At 42.7% G+C, this 24,931-nt stretch overlaps 1 protein-coding gene across 6 annotated transcripts in view; it reads left to right on the top strand.

Moving 5' to 3' along the window:
* The window catches only part of MOB2 (MOB kinase activator 2), a 164,542-nt gene that overhangs the window by 14,404 nt on the left and 125,207 nt on the right, over positions 1 to 24,931 (top strand). Inside the window, exons 1-2 of one of the 6 annotated variants that reach the window (XM_048852914.2) lie at positions 6,633 to 6,771; positions 7,608 to 7,731. The exons of 3 other annotated variants lie outside the window; for them this stretch is intronic. In XM_048852914.2, coding sequence (XP_048708871.1) covers positions 7,715 to 7,731 — 17 coding nt within the window. In that variant the 5' untranslated portion in view covers positions 6,633 to 6,771; positions 7,608 to 7,714. Of the gene's footprint in view, positions 1 to 6,196; positions 6,250 to 6,632; positions 6,772 to 7,607; positions 7,732 to 12,324; positions 12,351 to 24,931 lie in introns of those variants that run through there. 2 more of the 6 variants (XM_075129319.1, XM_075129320.1) reach the window with 2 other exon arrangements.

Here is a 24,931-nt window from a genome sequence, read left to right as displayed (position 1 = left end):
TCTGTACACTTGAATGTTTGTTTTATAAGCACTGTTAGCTCATTGTAATCCCTCAATTGGGCTGAATCTACATCCAGGAAGATCCAGTTCAAAGATGAGATCCTGGGCTGGGGGTGCTTTTGCTAAAAATAACCCCATGTTAACACTGAAGTGTAAATTTTTAAAAAAAAATTTTTTTTTTCCAAGTGCGGTGGTGGGGAGAGGTCTTTACGGAAAGGAAACATAGTAGCTGTCTTACTTTTAACTCTTAGTTGCATGCCGTAGCAAGTTTATTATATATAAAGAATAAGCATTGACTCAGAAACATAAAAGAAATCTATATGTTTTGAAAAGCTATGAGGTTATTGGCCAGTCCTAACTGAGCAGGCCAAATATAATTTCATTCCACTGATTATATTAATGTTGGAAAAACTGTCTTCTTATATAGGAAACATTTAAAGTGTTCATGTGTATATGTGAGAGGCAAGGTGGGTGAGATAATATATTTCATTGGACCAAATCCTGTTGTTGAGAGAGACAGGCTTTTGAGCCCCACAGAGCTCTTCTTCAGATCAGAAGAGCTTTGTGTGGCTCGAAAGCTTGTCTCATCAACAAAAGTTGATCCAATAAAATATATCTCACCCACCTTGTGTGTCTCTCTCTAATTTCCTGGTACCAACATTGCTACGCAACACTGTATATATGACACTCTTGCACTACCAAATGAAATTCAATTGGCTGAATTGGGGTAGGCATAGGACTTAATAGTTTTCTTGTAGATGACAAGGTTAGCACAAACAACTAATCAGCCAGAGATTGTCTTAAACAGGACCACATCATAAGATAATTGGGTTGTGTTTAGCTATTAAAGATGACCCTTTCTTGTTCCTTAGAATTCTTTCCTCACTACAAACTTTGTTTTTAAATTGACAACTTTACTTGCCTTCCCTGCTCCTGCTCAATAAATTACTATATTAAGATGAATTGATAACCAGTTGTAAACAGATTTAAGTGTGTTCATACAGGGTTTGCACTCGTTTAGCTAAATGTAAAATGTAAGACTATGTAAAGCCCTATATCTCTTGTGCCACTACTCTTGTACATACAAAGATGTGAGGTACCTTCTCATCAGAAATGCACCAGACCTCAGGTAGCAACTCATATGGGCCTTTGTCATGAAAATCCATCAACATTCTGTAAAACCACTTTGCTTTCCTTCTGGGAATTAGACATTTGCAAAATTTGCAAAAAATTTGCAAAAGGGGGTTTAAGAAGCTCATATGAAGTTGCTACTAACTTCTCTGCAAGCGTTTGAAAATAGTTTACATAACCAGGAGATGAAATGTGAAAAAAGGTTCAGTGGCTTTTTTCTCAGATCACTTGTGCCAATGACTTGTTTATACCTTTTCTAAGGATTTCATACTAAGGGTATGTTCCTTACATATCTTATCAAAAGGGAGTTAAAACTCTCTCTCCTTGATTTCTAGCTTATGTGCCTAATGCCAAGAGAGAAACTTTTACCAGATCAGAGTTGTTGATTGCCATCACTCTGATTTACCTCTCCAGCATGCTGTTTGTATTGCTTGTTACTTAATACACCTGGTCAAGGGACCTAAATATTTAATTTGAAGGAACAGCCTTATTTTAAAGATGTTTGGGGGGGATTGTTGTAAATAACCCCTAAAAATGAATGTGTGCTGAATACTGTTGTGTAAATCCTACCTGCATACTGAGATCTCTTAAAAGGCATAATTGATGAATGAACAAATCTGATATATAAATAAAACTTAATCCTTTTTTTGCAGATCAGACCAATTGGATGTGGATATTTTGTGTTGGAGTATTTTAAATTACACTTGTGCTAGTACCCAAAGTCATGAGAGCTACGGCAAGAATTTACAATGAATTAATGTGTAAAGATATTGGAGTAGTTGTAAGTGTCTTGTAATAATAACCTTGGGTGACTTCAGTTCTTGTTGTCATACCCATGAAGGAAACATTCATAAGTGAATATATAAGAGGAGAATTTGATGGTATTTCCTTGTGTGTTATAAAACTAAGATGTCTTGTAATAGAAGTAAAGGAAGGCTGTGGACCCTGGTGGGAATGTGAGTGGGGGATTAACAAAAGCCTTGTAGCTATGGAGTTAAGCTGGGTCTGTGTTTCCAGTGCCAATGACATCTTGATTTATGCATAATGAGAATGTGTGGTTTTTTTTTTAAACACTGAAGCAATAGGAAATAAGTTAGCCTGCTTAAAGTCTATATTTCCTGTAGGGCTACTTGTCTAACCAGAAGTCAAAGCCAACAGCTTTTTCTAAGCATAATCTTATCACACTCTTCCCCTTGTTAACTTTTTGTCTGTGTTGTCAGTCTGTAAAGCTCTGGGCTTGAAGCTGTCTTTTCTTTCTTCCCTTCCCAAAGCTCCAGAATCTCTCCCTTACAGAAAGAAGTTGGTAATGTGTGCAGAATACCTCCTGCACACATCCTGTTCGCTGTTTTCTTGTCTACAACAGTTCTGTAAAAAATGTAGCTGGAGGAAGTCTCATCCTTGCAGCCAACAAAGTTGTTCAGTGCTGGTATAGAAATGCACATGTTCATGTGCTGCTTATGGGTTTAGGGAAATACTCTTGCCTGTTGCTGGGGTTTGATTTTTAGCTTGTTTTGAAATATTTTTCCAGGATATATAATCTTGTTTCAGTTAGCATGTGATCTTGGGGATTGCCTCAGCATACACAGTAAGAATAAAACAGTCTGACAGTGGTCTGAGTATTCACTCTTATTATGAAACTACATAACCGCAGGTAAGTGCAGAGAAAAAGTGTCTAGGACAGGAAACTTAAATTTTACCCTACATATGACTCTATGTATGTATTTTATATATGCAGCTTGCTGAGGTGAGCAAGTCTGCAAAATCCAGGTTAGCTGCACTTCTCAGTATAGATATACCATGAATATACAACTTTTAATTACTAAGCTGCCTGCTGCTACTGCGTCTCTTGCTGGAAGTGACAATTTCTGATGGTAATAGTGTAGCATCCATTGTTAGATTGTTAAACCAGTTTCCAATGAAAGGAAAAACTTTGTTTAATATTTGCCCAAATATTAAAATTTTAAAAGTGGCAACTTTTTGGAAAGTGATAGTGAAATGGCTGTATTTAACATGAGCCCTGGCACAGTATCCAGAAATGTACAGCACTAGGCTAAGATTCAGGCTTTGTAAACTGATTAGTATTTTTGGACTGGAGCAGCAGTTTGCATGGCATTTCAGTCTTTTTTTATTTTAAATTAGATTAGCATTCTGTTTTTAATGTGTGCAACAAATTGTTCTGCTGCTAAGAGAATAAAGCAAGGCACCTAAACTCTGCAATATTAGTCTCCTAGACTATAAGGCCAGAAGGGACCAACATGATCATTTAGACTGGCAGCATCACCATCTCTGCTTTGCTCTGTCACCACCTATGAGGATATCCAACAAAAGTCCCTACTTCTAGTTGTCTCCACTCCCTGGTCTTTCTGTTGGTTTTAAGACATCAAGCTGGTAAACTGAGAATATGGTATGTATTGGGCGCAGGAATTGATTCCCTCTGTCCAGATGGAAGGCTCTAGGATCAGATGCAGTGTGACTGGGCAGATGTAAATGAAAGCAGACCTGGTGCACAAAACCTTTTTTTTTTATATGTGCAGTGAAATCTTGTTAAGAGTACCTGATTATAGAAGAACAATGGTAAAGAACCCCCCTCCATCACAGATTTCTCCTTTGTGCACCAGATGGTGGTAGTCTACTGGTCACATGGCTTGGGAAAGTGAAACTGGGATGTGCAGTATTTAATAGTATCCACTGCATTATGTTCCCAGAAGGCTTGCTATGTGGCTGTATGAGTCTTAACTCACCTTACAGTAGGGAGTGGGTTTGTTTTGTAAGGGGAAGGTCTTTTCTTAAACTTATAGAAATAGAAACAGTTAATTCACTCCCTTCCTCCTGGTATGCTGCAATATATTGTACAGCAGCCGTTCTCAAACTGTGAGTAAGGACCCCATTTTAATGGGGTTGCCAGGGCTGGCTTTGGACTTGTAGGGCCTGGGGCTGAAGACGGAATCTGAGGGCTTTAGCCCTAGGTTGGGGGGCTCAGGTTACAGGCCTCCCGCCTGGGCCTGAAATCCTGGAGCTTTGGCTTTGCCCTCTCTCTCCCCCCCCCGCCCCCTCCAGCCCAGGGCATGGGGTTTGGGCTTTGCTCCTCCCCACACCTGAGGCTTTGGACTTGATCAGGCCTGGGCTCAGTCCCCCCTTTAGGGGTCGTGTAGTACTTTTTGTTGTCAGAAGGGGGTCACGGTGCAATAAAGTTTGAGAACCCTTGTTGTACAGTATGTAAGATCCGTTGACAGAAGATGCCTGCAATTGCTGGGTGCAAATAGGTTCATTTAACCTGGCCTCCATTCAGAGAGCTTTCTCTTCACCACTTCTAAACATTCTGGCATTTGTTGCTTTATCTTTATTATTCCTGTGCACCATGTTATGAGAGGCAATGATTTGATACACTTGTTGCAGAACTAAGTGTACTGTGCTCAGCAACAGTGTTTCACAGCTCTCTAGTGTACTGTGAGATGCAGCCCTGTAGGTTTATCCTGAAGCAGCTGTTTTTGTTCTGTAAATGTTTCCATTGGGGGTGAGGAGGGGGCAAATGGAGCTGGTAGCTCTAGAGCCAGATTAGACCAGGCAGGTGAGAGTTTTGCCTGGGAAGCCCACCAAGTTTTAACAGTACTAGACCAGTGGAGGTAGAAGGGGGGAAGGGAGGATGAAGAGAAGTAAGACATTCTATTAGGATTTTCTTGTGGTACAAGAAACCTTCAGAATGTGAGTATCTCTGCATGTTGTTCTTACTACAGCCCTGTTTAAAGGAGTGTCTAACGCTTGCTGCATCAGCACAGCTGGCTGGTGTGTTGCAAAAGTGAGGTGGGGACACAAGGCCTTGGTGGAGGGGTCAAAGCATCTGTGTCCTTCTCCAGGAGAGAGAGAGGATCTATGGATTATTGGATTACCTCTTGTCAGATCATGGCAATACATGCTTCCTAAATCCCTCCGCATAGGGAGGGAGTGGTATGTAATAAGGGATGGCTTATTTTAGGCAAACTGATTTAAACAGCCTTTTTTTTTTTTTTTTTGCTCTGTTTCTGCTGGAAAAAAATGGAACATTTGTGTGGCAAATGGCAAGTTTTATCTTCCAAATATGTTTACTTTTAGTGTATTGCTGCACTCTTTTTGTGGGCAGAAGTTGCATGGCAGATCAAAACTGGACAGAGGTCTTACAGTAGGTATAGAGTAGCTTTGGTTTGTTTGTTTTTGCCTTGGAGGTAGAGGTTAAACATTGGCTTTTGTTGCCATTCTTCTTCTCTTCTCCCTCTCTCCCCTGTTATCCCTTTTCTTCAAACATATACTGGCTAACCATTGGCCTTAAAGCGGGACAATAAGTCCAGTGAAACTTATCAAGGTGTGACTTCAGGGCCTAGTTTGCAAATGGAAATCTTTAGTGTTGGCTCTTCTTTAATCTTAAACAGCTGTACAACTCTCAGAATGATTGAATTTATATTTGGGGGGATTATATCTTTTAGGGTGGGGCTTGCAGCCCTGTGAGAACCTATTGTTGATTCACCATTCAACTCCAACGGACTCTCTCTTGCATCTGTATTTTTCCTGTCTGCCATTTGCTCTGCTTGTGAAACAAATTGAACTTTCACCATCGCACCAAAATTGAAAGGAATTGAGGCTATTGCCTTGCAATGTAATGTAAAAAGTCCAGCACCTGGGACTGTCTTGGTGCATGGACAGCGTTCTGCAATGTCCAGGTTAGAATCTCTTTCCACACTCTTGTTTCCTGGTCTGGCAGGAGCTGAGATTGCTACGCAGGGAGTGAGTTCCTTCTCTTATGGGAGTGAGGTATAATGCCTCTTTCGGTTTCCTCACTGTATTGACTGTGTCTGGAGAGTGGAAGAAAGACCATTGCAATTTGAGGCTCTGAGACATACGAAGGATGGGTGATTTTAGGGCTCCAACAAAGAGAATCCCACAAGGAGAAGTATTTGACTTGCACAGGATATGTAAAACAACCTCCCTGTGTGCTGTGAAAGTGTAAGAACTATTTTTATGCTGTGTGTTCTACAGAACCCTGAATTAGCCATCCAGCTCTTTGCAGGTGTTGCAAATATAAAACCGAGGAGAGTTGGAAGATGGTGAAATGGCTTATAGAAGGCTGACTTGTAACAGAGGCTTATGGTGAGTACTCAGCGTACTTTGGAGTATTTTGTTAAAGAAAAGGCACTTTATAAAAATAATTATTGAAGAAATAATTGTAGTAGCTGATCTGCTCAGGTTTGAGTTCTTTGCAGAGACGCACCATACTTGGCAGTCTCACTTATTGCCTAGGAAGTGACGCTCAAACTCCTGCAGCTCTAATTGCAAACTGTTTTTTCTCTCCACCACAGTGTAATTGGGAACATTTCACCATGGGAGTGAATTTGGCAAGAGGAAAGCCCTCTGTTTGCTGCCCAAGTAAAGCAAACAAACAAATAAGGAAAACAAAAGAAGCTCCCTGCCTGCCCTTCCTTCCTCACTCTCCCCTCCATTTTTTGTAGTGAAATGGCTGGCACCACTATGCTATTCTGCAGGGAAGATAGACTGTCCTGTCTGGCATTCCACACAGATGGCCTGGAATAAGTCCACAGTGAGCAAGGGAGAAAATGCCACTCTCTCAGTCCTGCTCTCTTGATTATACAGAGCGAAGGCTAACGTAGAAAAGTATGTCAATTGAATCTACTTCATATTTCAAAAAAATACATGGCAGTTTTGTCTCTTGGGTTGTTATTAGCTTCTCTCCTAATTGTGTAAGAGAACCCCGGGCTTATGCACCAGATAAATAGCAGTGGGCTTGTTTGTGCTGATGGAGGAAGAGCTCCATCATGAAGTGCCTCACCACAGAGTGCCAATAGGTTATCTGAGTAAAAGGCAGGCTAAATGGGTTTAAAAGAGCCTCATGAAGAAAACCATTTTTCTGCCAATCACCTTTCTCCTCTCTAAACAGAAACAATTTGCCTCCACCTGTAAGAGCGATCAGGTTTCAGCCCCAGCTCAGCAAATACCAGTGCTGATCAGGCACTGAGGACAGCCAGTTGCTGTACTTCCAGAGTCAGTGAATTGTGTCCATGAAAAATCTGATTTCCTCTGTTCTGATGAGTTAGTTCCACAGATACCATGAACCTAGACTTTGGGTACCATCATGCATTAATGACTCCAGATCAAGCCCAAGCAAAATATATGGTAAACAGTGACTTTGAAAGTCCAGAACTCTAAATCAGTTTTAGGGTAGTGCATATTAAGAATAAGACACACTTCTTCTGCAGGCAATCAGGCATTCCCAGATTAGGTGCTCGTCTGGGTTGCTTTTAAGCGAAGCCTTCCACACACAAATTGGGTTTGCAACTTCTGGCTGTGTGCTGATCAAGTCTGTCGATAACATGAGAGTTGACAGTTTCTCCTTTCCTATAGCTTTTTATGTTTGTTCAGACACCATTAAGGAAGCAGAACACCCTACTTTTAATTGAAAGATGTGATAAGGATATTTTATATCTATCCAGCAGGCAAAGGCTGTGTCACGTATTGTTGTGGTAGTTAAAGGGGGAAGCTAAACTTTGTCAAGTGAAGTAGATTATAAAAAGAACACTGGCAGTGACCTGATGGGCGGATGCCACAACAGTCTTGGTGAGTAAATCTTTTAAAAATACTAGAACTTGACCCATAAAACCAGTTGAAATGACCGTTCTTTGTATGCATTTAGAATTTGTAAAATGTCCCCCATCCATACAAACACCTAAATAAAGTTATGGAGCTGGAGAGCAGCTTCATTGTATACTTAATGACTAGGCAAGTTTGAAATTGTGTTGTCTTCCCATAAAGTATTTTAAAAACAGAACGATGACCGCACTTTTCTCATAGGGAACAGTGGCGGCAGTAGGGTTGTGCTACCTAGATGGTTGCATAAGGCCCAACAACAGATGAGCTCACCCAGCCCGAGCACCATCCCACGTATCCCTGTTGCCAGAGGGCTGCAACAAAGAAAGTGTTCCCTAATATCCATCCCTCTCTTTCCCCTAGCATGCAAAATTGAACTGCGGCCCTACCTCCTGGTTCATATAGAAGAGCCCCTGGTGTGGTGGTGGCGGCAGACAGTGTCGTGTCATGGGTATGGAGGAACCTAGTCATAGGTGTGGAGATGGAACTAGATGTCTAAGTTGGCTGAAGCCCCGCCAAATTCTATGCCAAAAATATTAAAATTCTGCAAATTATTTGTTAAGAAATAAATGTGGAGGCTCCAGCACGACCGGGGGAAGCACAGGCAGCTGGCTGCGCAGAGATGGGAGATGACCCTGCAGCCCGTGCCTTCCTCTCCCCCCCGGGATATGGACTCAGTGGTGAGGTTGTGCCCCAATCCTGTCTCAGCATAAGATCTGGGCCTGTTCCAGAAACACCCCAGCACCCTATTCCTCTGCGCCAGGTGCATCGGGTGTGGGCAGGCAGGCTCAGCCCAGCAGAATCCAAGTGTGGAGGGGCTCAGTGTGGAGGGGTCCAGATGTGGGACGTAAGGGTTTTGTGTGGAGCAGTCTGGATGCAGGTGTCCCAGTGGGGGGTCTGAGTGCAGAGGGGGATCTGGATCCACAAGGGCTTGTTGTGGGATTCCAGGTGCAGGGGCAATGGGATTCTGCAGGGGGGGTCCAGGTGAAGATGGGCTTGGCAGGGGGGTCTGAGTGTTGGGGGAGTGGAGCATGGTGGGGTGGTTCAGGTGCAGAGGGTGGGGCTGCTTGGGGTGGGAGAGGTCTCGATGCAGGGGGTGGGGCTTGGTGGGGATGGGTCAGGTGCAGGGGCACTCTGGGTGGAGGGGCTGAGGCTCGGGGGAGTGGGGGTTCTGGGTGTGGAGGGCTTGTGGGGGGTTCTGAGTGTGTGAGGGGGTGAGGCTCCATGGGGGGCGGGTATGGGGCATGGGGGTTGAGTGGACAGGAGCCTCTCCCCACACAGTGACCCCTTCCCCTGCTGCTGATGGGTGATGGGGGCAGGAAGTGGGAGGGTGCGGCGCTTTCTGCAGCCGGGGGAGGTTTCTGGGGGTAGTCCCAGCTTCGGCTGCTCCTTGCAGGGGAAGAGGAAGTCTCCTCCTTCCCTACCCACAGCCCAGCTGGGATGAGCAGTTGAGCCGACTGCAGGGTAGAAACCACCAGGCAAGGCGTCATAGGTGTAGTTTGATGCTGTATTTTTGGGAGGGGGCGTGTGCACGTGCCAGTTGTCCGCTTCTCTCCCCCTGCGTGACTGGCCCTTACTGCTGCCTGGAGCCGTACCTCTGCTGCCAGCGTTGGATGGGATTGGCCTGCTTAATGGGGGAGCCCCAGCTACTGCTGAGGGGATGCCACATGCTGGGCTCCCCTCTTTCTCCCCTTTCTCTTGCCCCACCCCACCGGAGGCACTCACCATTGTAGTGGCACCAGGATGGTGGCCACGCAGGGCGCCCAGCACTCATAGAAGGGGAAGATGACCAGCACTAGGACCCAGGAGGCTGCTGCAGAGTCAGTGAGCCAGAGCAGCCACCCTCCCTCACCCGGCAGGAGAGGAGCTGCTCTATGCCACCTCTTCTGCTCTCTTCTCAGGCTCAGCTTGTGGGGAGAGGAGCCTAGGGAGCCAGAAACATGCCCAGGGAGAGAGACAGCATGGGAATGACTGAGCACCCTCCCTCCTGGCAGGCTGAGCAGAGCAAGTGTTGAGTAGCTCAGCACTTGCAGAAAAGAGCAGGGGCAGTGACGCTGCATGCCCCCTCTCCCCTCTTTGGGAGGGCAGTGCCCCTGTGCCCCCACAAACTACACCCATGGGTGTGTCCTGTTTTCCCTCCTCCATGGCAATTTACCTCTCTGCTGGCTGCTCTGGGCACTTGAAACAATGCACGTGTGCTGCTCAGGGGAGGGAGGGGAGGTGTGGCTGGTCTTGTAGCGTCCCTTTGCTCCCCACCAGAAAGTCATTTTTCTGCGGGGAAGCAAAGAAATCTGCAGAGGACATGAGTTCTGCAAGTGTGCAGTGGCACAGAATTTCCCCAGGAGTAAGAGCTTACACTTGGCCCTGCTCTAGATTTGTGAATGACATGAGTGATTGTACTGTTCCCCGTGTATGGTTAAGGCCCCAATAGAGTAAAGCATGTATCTACAGTTAAATGTGTTTCAGTGCATTGCTCTATTGGAGCATGGGGAGGTGGCAAAGCACTTTGGGAGGAAGTAATCTTCCTCTGCCTACAATAACACATTCTGGTGGTGGCAGATCTGAAGCATTATGTTGATTCTTTGGACAGCTGAATTTGAGTCAAGGTTGAGTGCTGTGACTTGGGGCAGTTAGAAATGTTTATATTTTGTTGGTGCTTCCTGTGGATAAGGACAAGTGCATGTCAAATATTTTAGCATTGTTTTAGGAAATTTATTTTAGGTATCGCTTTGTTTCAAAGCGGAAATTTACAAATAAACAAAAAGCCCCTAGCCCAGCAATTTATCTTAAAGCATTTGATTTTGCCATGCAGCGCCCCCATCTCCACCTTTGAATCTCTTAAATCCCTTTCGATACTGTTTTTATATACCTTCATGGGAGTAAGCGTCCTAAAAATCTCTCATGTTCACAGAAGCTTCTGTGCTGGTTATCTCTGTAAACTCATATGCAGTGTTGTTGTAGCGATGTCAGTCCCAGGAGATTGGAGAGACAAGGTGGGGTGAGGTAATATCTTTTATTGGACCAACTTTGATCACAGAGGGCCAGGGGTGAATGACCATGGGAACTGAACTATTCTTTCATGGCGGCTCCTCCAGGTCAAGGATACGATATATTGCCAGCATGGTGGAGCCAAAGATGCATTTCTGCCATCCATGCAGTGTCGGTTTTGTGGATGGAGAACTTCAGTTCTTGGAGCTACAAATTCAACAATTGTCATCAGCCATTTAAAAATAAGAAAGGAAAATATTTAAATATTAAAATGTTTATCATTATACTTCGGAACATCATACATTATTCAATGTTTTTTCCAAAGCACTTATGCACAATGATTATAGGACTTCTGCCTGGACGCACCTTACAGAACAGACTATAGAGACAACCAGTCTGTGCAGTCCAGGAACATTGCTGTAGTGCTTTGCCAGCTTTCCTTGTATAGTGCTTTGACCCTGGAACACTGCAGTACTCTTTGGCAGTACTGATTAGAAAAAAAGAAAGGGGGAAAAATAACCAGAATCTGAGAGAGAAAGGACAGAGCAGAGCTAAGAGGGTTCAGGCAATCACACTTAATGCAGGTCTTCTAACAAAATGTATAAAAGTTTGAAGAGAATCTACTGAAGTTTGATTGTATTACGATGTAAGTGGGTTACTAGACAATTTATTTACTGTATGTGAGTAAATAGAATAGAAATGGTGGGGCAGGATCACTTTGTGAAGAGTTACTGGAATACTCAGGTATTGTTCACTCCACTCAACCTAATCTTAAAATCCTGAGAGAGAATTGATAGCAAAATAATGATTCCTTGTATCACTGGTCAGGTATTAGACAGACAAGGTGGGTAAGGTAATGTATTTTATTGGACCAACTTCTGTTGGTGAGAGACAAGCTTTTGAGCTTACACAGAGCTGCTCTTCAGGTCTGGAGCATGTGTTAAGGGTGTCACAGCTAAATAGAAGGTAAAACAGATTGTTTAGCATAAGCAGTTGACACACATTTCAAGGGACTGTTCAAGGTGAAGTGGCCCATTAGCACATCTCCAGGGGGGTGTGTGTGTGTGAAGCAGCATTCAGATGTATGATCCTGGTCCAAACCACTGAAGGTAAAGGGAGCCTTTCTGTTGACTTCAGTGGGCTTTGGATTAGGCCCTCTGAATTTGAAAAGCCAGTTTTATTTTGCATTGTAATAGCATTACATACATGTCTCATCAGCTCTCATTCCTGGATCTGTGCAGCTGTTTCTCAGAAGATCTCTTGGAGATTGCATGTGTTCTAAAGTAACATATTGAATATAAATTGGTGCCCCAGTTCTCTAGTTACCTGGCTAGCACAGTCTGGTACTTACGGCCAGTGTTGTGAGAGAGGACCCATATACACTATAACAGGAAGTGGTTTCCTTCAAAGTAAGTCCACAAATATCTTCCATGATTAAGGACTTATTTTACCCAATTTATAATAAAAACCTTGATGACAGTGTTACACTCAAATGTTTCATCCTTCACTCTCACAGGTCTTTTTGTTTAAGAATACAGACCCATTTCTTTGGGGAGAAAAAGCAGCTTTGGTGAGCCTTTCACGATAAAAATGTTTAAAAGGTATGTCAAACTTTGGACCTAACCAACTTCCCAAATACCCATTCTGAAATTCTCTGTACTACCTGTGCATGAGGATGCACACATTTATCTGACCCTCCATTCTGCATGTCTTGCCCTGTAGTGGCTGTAGCATACAAAGAACTTAAGTCTAATACTACTATGCAAGTCTGAGTTTTTTTACTGGTTTCCACGTGTGTATACACCAGTACAGGCCATGTGGGGACTCTTATATCAAAGAATCATGTCCTAAATATAGTTAAGAAGAAAAATGTGGTAAAAATAAGGGGTTTGAAGAGCCAGGTGGCAATCAAAAAGAAGCTCTCCGAAGTAATCAGCCTTATGTACTAATTTGTTGTATTTCTTTTTACAGATAGTGTATTTCTCTATTTTGTTGCATAAAGTTCCACCAGAAGGTAGACTACCACTACCTATCCAACAGGATCCAACAACATATAAATTGAACACTTCTAACAAGAGAAAGTTAAGGGTAACCCTGGCTAGTGAGAATGCATCTGTTTATGAGCAAGTACATAGCATAGCTGCAGTTCATCTCCCCTTTCACTTGACTTGGCAGGCGAAGGGATGCTGGATTGAAAGAGCTGCATGGCTTGTTACAACAAGGATTGCTGCCCTAGCCTGATTCAAGCGATTAATATGAATATTTTTTTAGTGGGGTGAAGAGGAAGGAGATATTAGAAACTAGACTCCAGGTAATACCATTTTTGCAGTTATCAAACAGTGATTCTCTCCTGGTAATTACACTTAAAATCAAAAGAGGTTATGAAATACACAACAGGAAGAACAATTAAGACACTGGACAGGGAACTGAACATAAGAATGGCCATACTGGGTCAGAGCAAAGATCCATCTAGCCCAATATCCTGTCTTCTGGCATTGGCCACTGTCAGGTGCCCCAGAAGGAACGAACAGAACAGGTAATCATCAAGAGATCCATCCCCTGTCACCCATTCCCAGCTTCTGGCAGTGAGACTTGGGTTCTGTTCTTGGCTCTGCCACTGACCTGCTGGGTGAACTTTGGCAAGTCACTTCACCACCCTGTGCCTTAGTTTCCCTGTCAGTAAAGTAGGGAACCTCCTTTGTAAAGTACTTATATAGCTGTTTTCATCAACTCTCATACAGCTAGGTGATGGTCACTATTGTTCATACTTCTAAGAATATCAGCTAGATAAGCAATTGATTGAATAAGAGTGCTTTGATATTAATGTGTGTGAGAAATAGCTAGACAGAGGAATGGATAGATGAGCTACTTTTTTCAGAAGGTACCGGTTATCTTGGTTTACTCTTCAAAAACAGAGTACTGCAGGGTGCAGCATATTGCAGAGGTTGGGATAAATGATACCACAAGTGCAGAAGGAAAATTCACTACACCAACAGGGTAGAAATGAATGGTTGGTAGGAACAGCAAGGACCATCAGCCAATTGATGGGTCCTTTGCGGCAGCCAGTTGGTTCTGTTTAGTGAGAGCAACATTTGTCCATCACACGAGACTTTCATCCAGCTTTGGACAGAATGATGCTGTGGTGATGGCAAAGATGTCCTTCAATTTAAGATTGATTCACTGAAGCTTAACTGCAATCTGCAAACCTTCTTAGGCTCAAGGTATGTCTAGTTTTCTGGAAGAAATTTTGCATTTATCTGTCATTTCTGGAGGAGCATGAAGTCTTGCAGGTTGTCTGCGTGTGTACGTGTGCGCGCTTGTCAGTCTCTCTCTCCGTTAATAGATTGACTAGACTACTTTTCTTCCTTTCATCCTGGCCTGGTCATGACACTTCATCCTATTGATGTTGCTTCATGAAATATGTTTATAAATGTGCATGCACAGACCTGCAAATCAGCAAAGAGCTTCAGGGTGGTAAACTAACCTGCTTCTGTCTTGTTCATGTTCCTTAGAGAGAATGAGTTAAGGGAATCAGCTCCTGTAACTTATAGGTTTTATTGTTTGAGGTATGAAATCTTTCACTTACTTACCATTATTTAATTGTTTAACCAAAATTAATTGCAATTGCAGTTTTAATCACACTGTTAAACAATAATAGAATGTCAATTTAAATTTATTATAAATTTTTAGGATGTGTTTCTACATTTTAATTTCAATTAAAACACAACACAAAGTATACAATGCTCACTTTATATTATTACTGTAAAAAAGAAATAAGATAGTATTTTTCAGTTCACCTCATACAGGTATTGTAGTGCAATCTCTTTATTGTGGAAGTGCTACTTACAAATATAAAATTATTTTTTTACATAACTTGCACTCAAAAACAAAACAATATAAAACTTTAGAGCCTACAAGTCCACTCAGTCCTACTTCTTGTTCAGCCAATGGCTAAGACAAACAAGTTTGTTTACATTTATGGAAGATAATGTTTATTTACCATGTCACTTTCAGGTGACATGGTAAATAAGAAGCTGATTGCATTATCTCCCATAAATTACATTTTTTTAAATAGTTTGACAGTCCTAATTTTTGTGTGGTGAAGCTAATTTTTTTTATTTGCCTGCAGAGTACTGCTAAACATGATTCTTTGTCAATAACTTACTCTGACCTTGAAATCACCTTGTTTTGCCAGTCTGTTGAATGGGGATGGCTTATCTACCTTTAAAAAAAAAAAAAAAATCTACACATGTATATGGGGTATAGAAGGAGAGGTAGTATCTCTGAAAGTGAGGGCAGTTTCACTCTGAGAGTATGTCTGCACTTCAGTTAGACACCCGTGGTTGGCCTGGGCCAGCTGACTTAGTTTCATGCTGTAGGGCTGGTTTAATTGCAGTGTAGAGTTTCGGCCTCAGGCTACAGCCTGAATTCTAGGACCCTGCAAGGTGGGAGAGCCCCAGAGCTTGGGCTGTAGCCCAGGGCGGCAAGTGTACACTGCAGTTAAGCAGCTCCACAGCCCAAGGAGGCTGGGCCAGCTGCAGGTTTTTCATTGCAGTGTGGACGTACTCTGAATGATTCTGTTTAATTGGTCCTCACTTTGCATCCAGCTCTCACCTCTGCCTCCAAGGAGCTGTTAAATGTGTGGCAGCGGCCACGCGTGGCAACACTGCTTCCGCTGCCTGTCTAAACCAGGTGGAGTGTAACTATGAGGGATAAGTGCCCATTCCCATCATGCTAAGGCTGCATCTACACTTGGAGCTAGGGTGGTATAGAACTAAAGAGCATCTGTCACTTTGAGAGTACCATCTCAAGTGACAGTTTCCTGGATCAAGAAATATCAAACAAAATATGAAAGGCAATCCAGGCTTTTGGAAGACTTTGCTATAGGATATTCAACTAGCATACTATCAGACTGCCAAAATCGGTGATGTACTGTGAAATAGTGATAGCATCCCTTTTATTATGGTGTGAAACATGAACAGTTTACTGAAGACACATCCACTTGAAAAATTTCACATGTCCTTTGAAAGAGCAAAACCAACCAGCATGAAGGCAATGATTATCAAAGCTCAGCTTAGAAGGACAGTCTTATCAGAGTGGATGGTGCTGGAGGACTCTTTTCATGTCTATGGTGAGCTGAAACTTGGAAAGTGGAGTAGGGGTTGTCAGTGTAAAGGTTTCAAAGACACCCCCCACCCCCAGTCAGAATATCAATATTTATGCTGCATAAGTTGAGAACTTCAAAGACACAGCCAAGGACAGATCTTATTGTATAGCAATTATCAATAAACGTTATGAACACTTTGAGAAAGACAGATGTGAAAAACTGATTGAAAAAAGGGCCAGCTGTCATACCAAGTCTTGAGTGCGAGCCTACACTCTGTGTTCTTGACCTTCCTCCTTGCAAACTGGAGTATACAGCCACAAGAGAACAGATGAGATGCTGCAATGTCCTCATCAGATATGAGAGCTTTTACTCTAATGGTTTCACATGGTGGCTGATCCCTGTAATTGAAGTAGGTCCTGTTCCCCTATGTCAGAACAGGTGTTCCCATTCTGTCAATTTAAAAGGGTGGGGTGGCATCTGGAGTCTATAAAGGTTCCCAATGAGAGATTCAGTGAGAAAGAGACATCATGATTCAGAAGAATCTGAGATCATGGATTGGTGGAGCAAAGGTAAAGGGCAGATAATCACTGCCTGGGAGAGACAGTCTGCAGAGAGCAGGAAGCTCTGCAGACCCTCACTTGAGTAATAATGAGGAATTGGCTAGGAGACCAGCAAAGGGGCTGGTTTGTGGACCTTCCTGAGCCAGTCCTAGAAGGGGGAAAAGGACTGAGTTGTTGGACAGTGTTTTAGGCAGATGAGTCATGGGACTGATCACTTTCAGGTGGATGGCCTGGATAATGGGGACCTGGAACAAGGGCAGAGAGCAATTGGGAACTGAGTGCTAGTCGACTCAAGCATGAGGAGCATGGAAAATTTCTGTACATTTCTATGTTTTACTGTGTGGAATTGGGGGAATGACTTTTACTATGAGGGTTTTATGGATTATTGTATATGTATGTGAATAAACTATGTCCAAAGATAGGATTTTGAGTAGACATCGGGGGAGACTTTTTTTGTTAATTGGTGAACTGAAGGGAAGCTGAGGCAAGCACACCTGACATGCCATGGCCTGCCACAAGAGAGCACTCCAGGTGGGGCCACCCTGTGACAAATGGCTATTCAGTGTCTTCAGAAATGGCTTGATGGTCTCAGTTCACTTCCTAGCTGACAGTTTCACTGATCATACAACCTACTACATTTGGTGCTTTTGTTGGCAAGTCTTGAGAAAGAACTGAGTGGTCTGCGAGACTAATCTTAATCCTTTGATCCTTGTTCAGGGATGGAACCCTTTCTAGGAATAACTGTTCCAAAAATGTGCGTGGAAGCTTGTCCTACTGAGGCCTATGAAATACCCTGTTCTGAGGATAGTTTACCAACTTAGTTTTCCAATTTAGGTGCTGTCAGTGCAGCACCCGTACCTTTCAGAAATGCTCTAGAATAAACTATACATCAGTCCTTTAATTCACTTAAGTTGTGTTTAAAGAGCAGGGTTGGGACCATCTTCTTTTATTAAAGAAGATGGGCCTAACCCTTAGAGAGTATCAGATGGGTATTAATTAAATTTGGTATTTGAGGGGCGAGCAGGTGAGGGGATGAAGTACGTTTTTATGTAGTAGCAATATTTTTTCTATCTTAAATAGGGAATAACAATCGTTTAAGGGAAAGTTCAGTGGAACGTAAGAGAGAGAGCTAAGAGAAAGCTTGTAAACCCAGATTCACTGTGCCAGAAACCCAAAGGAGGAATTATGTTTGTGATATAAACACAGTTGTCAGCCTTTATAAGGAATCTTGCAAATTAAATAGGAAGCATATTTTAAAAGGGGATGTTCTGAACGTTTTTACACCATTTGGTTTCAGTAGCCATTCTTATGCTGGGGAACAGCCTTATTTGAAGAAACAATACTTCACACAGTAATGAAGAACCCAGGCACTCTTACTGTCTCATATTTGCAGCCACAGTGTGAACTGGCTAGTGCCAGACCTGGACGTGTACTGCCGGGGCAGCATCAAATCTTTCTAAGTAAACGAAATGGAAGGGTTAAGGAACAAATCACTTAAAGGAAACAAGCTGAAATTTTTGTTTACGGATGTCTCCATCTGGGCTTCCTGAATACCAAGAATGTACAACCAGAATCATTTCTCTAAATTAGAAATGGATTTTTAAAGCCAGGTGGTCAATGTTGCTTGCACTTTGACTTTAGATATGTACATTGAAATAAGTAGCAACCATGCTATAGCCCAAGGAACAAGCGGGGGTGTCAAGGTTCCTCCCCCACTCTGAACTCTAGGGTACAGATGTGGGGACCTGCATGAAAAACCTCCTAAGCTTATCTTTACCAGCTTAGGTCAAAATTTCCCCAAGGTACAAAATATTACACCCGTTATCCTTGGACTGGCCGCTACCACCACCAAACTAATACTGGTTACTGGGGAAGAGCTGTTTGGACGCGTCTTTCCCCCCAAAATACTTCCCAAAACCTTGCACCCCACTTCCTGGACAAGGTTTGGTAAAAAGCCTCACCAATTTGCCTAGGTGACTACAGACCCAGACCCTTGGATCTTAAGAACAATGAACAATCCTCCCAACACTTTCACCCCCCCTTTCCTGGGAAATGTTGGATAAAAAGCCTCCCCAATTTGCATAGGTGACCACAGACCCAAACCCTTGGATCTGAGAACAATGAAAAAGCATTCAGTTTTTTACAAGAAGACTTTTAATAAAAAATAGAAGTAAATAGAAATAAAGAAATCCCCCCTGTAAAATCAGGATGGTAGATATCTTACAGGGTAATTAGATTCAAAAACATAGAGAACCCCTCTAGGCAAAACCTTAAGTTACAAAAAAGATACACAGACAGAAATAGTTATTCTATTCAGCACAATGCTTTTCTCAGCCATTTAAAGAAATCATAATCTAACACATACCTAGCTAGATTACTTACTAAAAGTTCTAAGACTCCATTCCTGTTCTGTCCCTGGCAAGAGCAGCATACAGACAGACACAGACCCTTTGTTTCTCTCCCTCCTCCCAGCTTTTGAAAGTATCTTGTCTCCTCATTGGTCATTTTGGTCAGGTGCCAGCGAGGTTACCTTTAGCTTCTTAACCCTTTACAGGTGAGAGGAGCTTTCCCCTGGCCAGGAGGGATTTCAAAGGGGTTTACCCTTTCCTTTATATTTATGACAGGGGGTGTGCGAAGACCTATATTCTAAATAGTCAAAGGTAATGGTCCAACTTGGCTCATCTTACAAAGTTGTTTATAGAAGTAAACAAAAGTCAGAGACAGAAATACTGGCTCATATAAGTTAAACTGTGATAAGGAGTGAGCTTCCCTGTTATAACTACTGCTGCCACCACAGTCTTTTGGCTTGAGCCAGGGAGAAAGAAACAGATGACATCACCAGCTCCCTTGGCTTCGGCTGAAGTTTGAGCTACAAGTAAATGTGAATCTGAGGTTCCTCCTTTCATTCCCGCCCTAGTCATTTTCCTTCTTCATGTTATGGCTCCTTTATATCTTTGTCTTCTCTCTAAGCCTGGCTTAGATGCTGAGACAACTCCACATTTTGCAGCAATGCTGTGATCTTGTGACCAGAAAGGCAAACTGCAAGCAATGTCTTACAGTCCAACACTGGTACAAGTTTGCCAGGTCTCTGAGTCTGAGAGAGACCACATGCATGACTGTAATTTTTCTTAGAAGCTAGGTTGCAAGCAAAAGTAAGTATCAGACTGAATCCACATTAGGTATTTTTTTACTATCCTTTCTTTCTCTTTATGGTGGTTGCATTGTTTTGCATTTAAGGCAACAGGGTCAGACTTCAACAGTTCAGAAACTTGTGATTAACTTTCCCTTTTCTTTCAAAAAGGAGAATCAATGCTGCCTAAAAAGAAAAGAAAATTACAACGGAAATCTGTTTTGCTTTTTAAAAAGGCCTGCCTTAATTCTTTAAGTTCCAAATGTATTACATGTTTTCCTTTTTCTTTGTTTTGATAAAAGGTTAAAATGATTTTGAATGGTGGTTGTTAAAATGACAGTAAAACAGAGATAACTTTACACAAAATCCTAGACCACAATTAACTTTTGAATGTTGCAATAGTGAAAAAGGGTTTCGCTGACATCTTATCCCTTATTGGGACCCCCTTATCAGAACAGTAGGCCAAGAGCATAGAAAACAATGCCATGTATTGGTCATAGGACACTTTTATAGTAAGTTGTTTGAATGTATGCGTGTCCACAAGCAAGCATGCTTTTTGCCTAACCCTCACATGGAATTCCTTCACTTGTTTACATAACACTCTAGTTCAGGGTCTTACCTCCTCTGCCAGAATAAAAGAACTGAAGTGATTCAAGGCTGAGAATTTTCCTTCCCTTTTTGAGGGAGAGATTTTGCTGCTGAGTGCTGTGGTTATGAAACATCACCTCATTTCTTCCTTATTTATGAATGGTTGTGGGTGGGATTTTTTATTTAAAACCAAATTCCTCATTGTCAAAATATAAAAATAGCATCTAATGTGGTAAGATGCATCTCATTGGAACATAACATTTCAGTGAAGGAACTGAGGCATTTACCAAACAGGAAGCTATTCTTTCACTTGTCGCTTGCTTTGCCCTTTAAGCATGCCTTCATATGTTGTCACTTATATAGCACTTCATAGCTTCAGAATGCTTTACAAGAACAATACAGTATTTCTCGCAACGCTCTTATGGTGTAGATGTTATTATCCCCATTTAACAGATGAAGGTACTGAGAGACTGACTAGCTCAAGGCCACAGAGGAAGTCCATGTCAGTTCTGGAGTTGTAACTCAAATTCCTAGCTTCTGTCACATCTGCGCAGAAGTACACTGCACTGCCTCAAATGAATCAAGAACAGAAATGTTGAACAGAGAGGATGCTGCTGATACCGCTTTTATCACCAGAGTAATAGCATAACCATGGAAGTTCGTGTGAATGGAAGGAAGTGTGGAGGATTTCCTGCATTAGTTCTTGTGACTGGAGAGATTCTCCAAATTGTTGCACAAGCAATAGAAGTTGTTAGACTGGGGATAAGTCTTTGGTGTGAAGCAGTATATTTCCATTTGATGTCTGTTTACATGCCATATTTAGGATGCTGTATTAGTCAAGAAGTTGGAACTACACAATTATGACGACTTGCTAGACCAGTACAATACACTGCTTGTCTTTTTGCTTTGGTCTCCAAAGGTGGTATTAGGAAGTCCTAAAACCATAATGCATTCTTGCTTAAAAACATCCTATAAGAATTGCATCTTTAAAATCTGCTTCACCCTTGTGGGAAGAGCATCAAATAGGCATTAAATAGTGTGTGTGTGTGTGTGTGTGTACACATGTGCGTGTACGTATACACACACACACACACACACACACACACACAGCATTAGATATAAAGCCCCAATCCTTGTTTTGGGGCCTTTAAGCACCACAGTGATTAAAAATATTAATAAAAAGGAAATGTGAGTGTAGTTGGGACCACAGTACAGCATCTGTAGATAGACCTCGGCCAGTTATTTGCTTTCCCTTATACATATAAATAGCTTTGTTGTTGAATTGTACTCATTGCTGTCCTAGATCAGATTATGAGGACAGCTATTGTTAGGTATTTGTCATAACTGCTGCACCAGGGTTTGTAAACTGAATCCAGTGAAATTGTGGTGTATAATCTCTGCCCTTTGGCAGGTGGTATGATTGCTGACATCACTGTTCATCAGAATCATGTTGATCTTGCATTCAATATCCTGTATTCTTCACAACTTTTAAAGTAGTCGTACATTTGTGTCTGTAGTTCCCTGCTCAGCAGCAGTAGCTTGGTTCCCTCCCCCACCTGGTTCCTTTCAGTCAGTAGCACAGCTTTATTTAGTTCTGGGACACCACAAAACTTGGTAATCAAAAGCAGTTTAACTTCAGAAGCTGCACCCTGTTTGAGTTACATCGTTCTGAAACTTGAGATGGAAAAAAAATTTCTCACATGTACTCTTCTGCCTCTTATTTCTGACTTGTGATTTACTGTACATGTGCCTGAGGACTGTAATGGGACATATCTTAGAAATCTGTGAATAGTCATTGCCTACATTTTTTTTAAATTCAGATTGGCCTATCTGCTGGTAAGGACCTTCTGCTGGCAAGGTCCGTTTGGCTGAAATGTGAACTTGGGTCCAGTGAACGAGGCATACCATACAAGGAGTAAGGAGATGTATGCTTCATTTCACTTGTATGACCTTGCGCAAGTCACTTAACCTCTGTCTCAATTTTCCAGTCTATAAAAAGGCGATAATGGTGCTTAGCTACCTTGGTAAAGTGTTTTTAAATCCATGGATAAAAAATACTATATGGCTGTTGGTCAGACTTGCAATGTGATTCCTTCAAAAATCGTAAAGCATTTTTTATCATGTTCTTTAATGCTGATTTTAATGATTAGGGACTAACTGTCTCACACTGATATTTTTGGATGACCAGGGTAATCGCTAAAGTGGATCACTTGCAGAGTCCAATAGTATACTTTAGAGCTGTTCGTTTCAGCACAAAAGATGATTGCTACGTATGAAAATGGCTTAATGCTTCTAGCTAACATTTGCAGACAAAATGCTACCACTATAAGACTGGCTGATTTTTCCTTCATAAGGGAAACCCTATGGTAGCTGTGGATAATCCCTTGTGAATCATGCAGACTAGAACACCAAGGGCTTGTCTTTACTCAGGGATAAGTAACGTTCATCAGCGGCAAAGAGTCCTGTGGCACCTTATAGACTAACAGATGGAGCATAAGCTTTCGTGGGTGAATACCCACTTCATCAGATGCATGATAGCGAACATTCATTAGCTATCCCAGTGTAAAAACATAGTGGAGACAAGGCACTATGGTTTTTCTGTGAGGTATGCTTGAGAATTCAGCACAGGCCAAGGAGGGGAATATTGCGGACCTTGCTTAACTATCTTACAGTAAACACTAAAAGTATCTTGTCTCAACTTAAGATTTTACAGGAAGATAAGTATTGTGTGTTTTCACACTGTAGAAACAAAAAACAAAACAACCCCCCATAATTGCCTTTTTAAGCACTGAAGACAAAGAATGTGTGTGGTGATGAGCATGGTCCTCCAAACCTACAGTCACAGGGTATGGCTACACTGGGGGACGGAGGGGAACAACCTGTGGCGCTGTCTCAGAGCCTGTGTCTTCTGATGTGCCTGTGTCTCACCAGGTCTTGTGATGTGGAGCTAAAAATAGCATTGTAGATGTGCCCACTTGGGTGCCAAGGTCCTCCCCCTGGCCGGGTTTCAGAGCCTGGGCTCCAGCCAGAGCTGGAATGCCTATACTGCTATTTTAAGCCCCGCAGCCCAAGCACTGCGAGCCTGAGTCAGTTGACCCAGGCTCTGAGGCTCGGTGCCATGAGGAGGAGTAGTAGGTGGTTGTTGTTTGTTGTTGTTTGCAGTGTAGACATACCTACAGTACCTTGTACTCACACAGTAGTGTATCTTTGCGTTCCATGGAAGCAGAGGAACGGGGGAGGTGAACTGAAAAGCAGTCTCTGCATATGGAGTGGTAATACATAGAATCTCTATTGGTTATGATTTACCTTTCTGCTGTTTTGTAGCTCCGGAGAGTGAAATTCTATTTGCAAATTGTGTTGCTTTAGAAGTGTGCTGAGCTACAGCGCTGCCTATTTGCAGGTCTTTGATGCCAGTTTTCTAAGAGCATGGCTACACTTGCAGATGTAGAGCACTTTGAGTTAAACCAGCCTTCGTAAAGCGCAGTAGGGAAAGCGCTGCAGTCTGTCCACACGGACAGCTTCAAGCGCACTGGCATGGTCACATTTGCGGCACTTGCAGCGGCATCGGGAGCGGTGCATTATGGGCAGCTATCCCAGCATGCAAGTGGCTGCAACGTGCTTTTCAAATGTGGGGGGTGCAGTGTGACAGGGAGTGTGTTGTGTGTATGTGTGGGGAGAGAGTGGGTTTTTGGGGGGCTGAAAGCATGTCAGCATGCTGTCTTGTAAGTTCTTCTGCAGCAGGAGACCCCTCCTCCCCCCGCCTCGCTCTCACACACAGCATTCCACACTAATAGTTGCTTTGTCTCGGAGGAGATAAGCAGCAGGCTGTCAGAAACGGAGCTTTCAGCAGGCATTTCCGCATTCCTACAGCTGATTCCAAACAATGACAAGAGTGGCCACTTGATTTAAGGGGATTATGGGATGTTTCCGGAGGCGGATCAGAGCGCAGTAAAGCAACACCTTGTTCACACTGACGCCGCGGCGCTCCAGTGGGTGGGCAGCAAACGTTATGAGGTGGAGTACCAGTAGCACTGTAGCCATGGAGTCAGAGCGCTCTACGTGCCTTGCCAGTGTGGACAGGTAGTGAGCTAGTGCGCCCGGGGCTCCTTTATTGCTCTGTAACTCGCAAGTGTAGCCAAGTCCTAAGACTGCTAAATCCAGGCGTGAATCAGAGTAGTTGCTGCTCCTTATTCTTGCTCCCAAATCTTGTTAATCTCCGAACTGGTTCCATAACATTACTTTAAAAATGTTACTTGTGTCTGCCAATCTTCCCATACCTGTGGCTGAAGTACGCATACTCAGACACGTGGGTACGAATATATGGGTACACGCAGACATGGACTACTGCATTAAGCATCTGAGCTGTACGTTTTGGGTCTCATGTTACTTGTATGAGCTGGGAGGCTGTCACACAGCATCTTACAATATCCATTAAGTCACAATAAGGTAAACATTGCTGATATTGGTAATAATGTGAAAAGACCTTTTTCTTTGCACAAGCCACTGACATGAACATGACTGCCAGTGTTCACCCAGTGTCAAGAGCTTACTTTAGTTTCCTGCTGGAAAGAGCTCCTTGACCAAAATCAATACATGTGCATCAGACAAGTTGTCCTATGCAGTTTGCACTTTGGTGCTGAGCATACAAGATCCTGTTTGAGTCACCTTCGCTATAATGGCTGGAGGAATGAATAGTTCCTAAGGACACTGTTCTAATGAATATTGTATTGCATTTGCCCATTTCAGCATTTCTATTTTAGGCTTTAGTTTGTGTTGAAATACAGTTTGTTGTCACTG

This window comes from Caretta caretta, chromosome 6, assembly GCF_965140235.1.
Source record: "Caretta caretta isolate rCarCar2 chromosome 6, rCarCar1.hap1, whole genome shotgun sequence".
In the NCBI taxonomy this organism is placed as follows: Eukaryota; Metazoa; Chordata; order Testudines; family Cheloniidae; genus Caretta; species Caretta caretta.
Note: the sequence above shows the minus strand (reverse complement) of the source record. Positions and strands in the feature narration are given on the sequence as shown.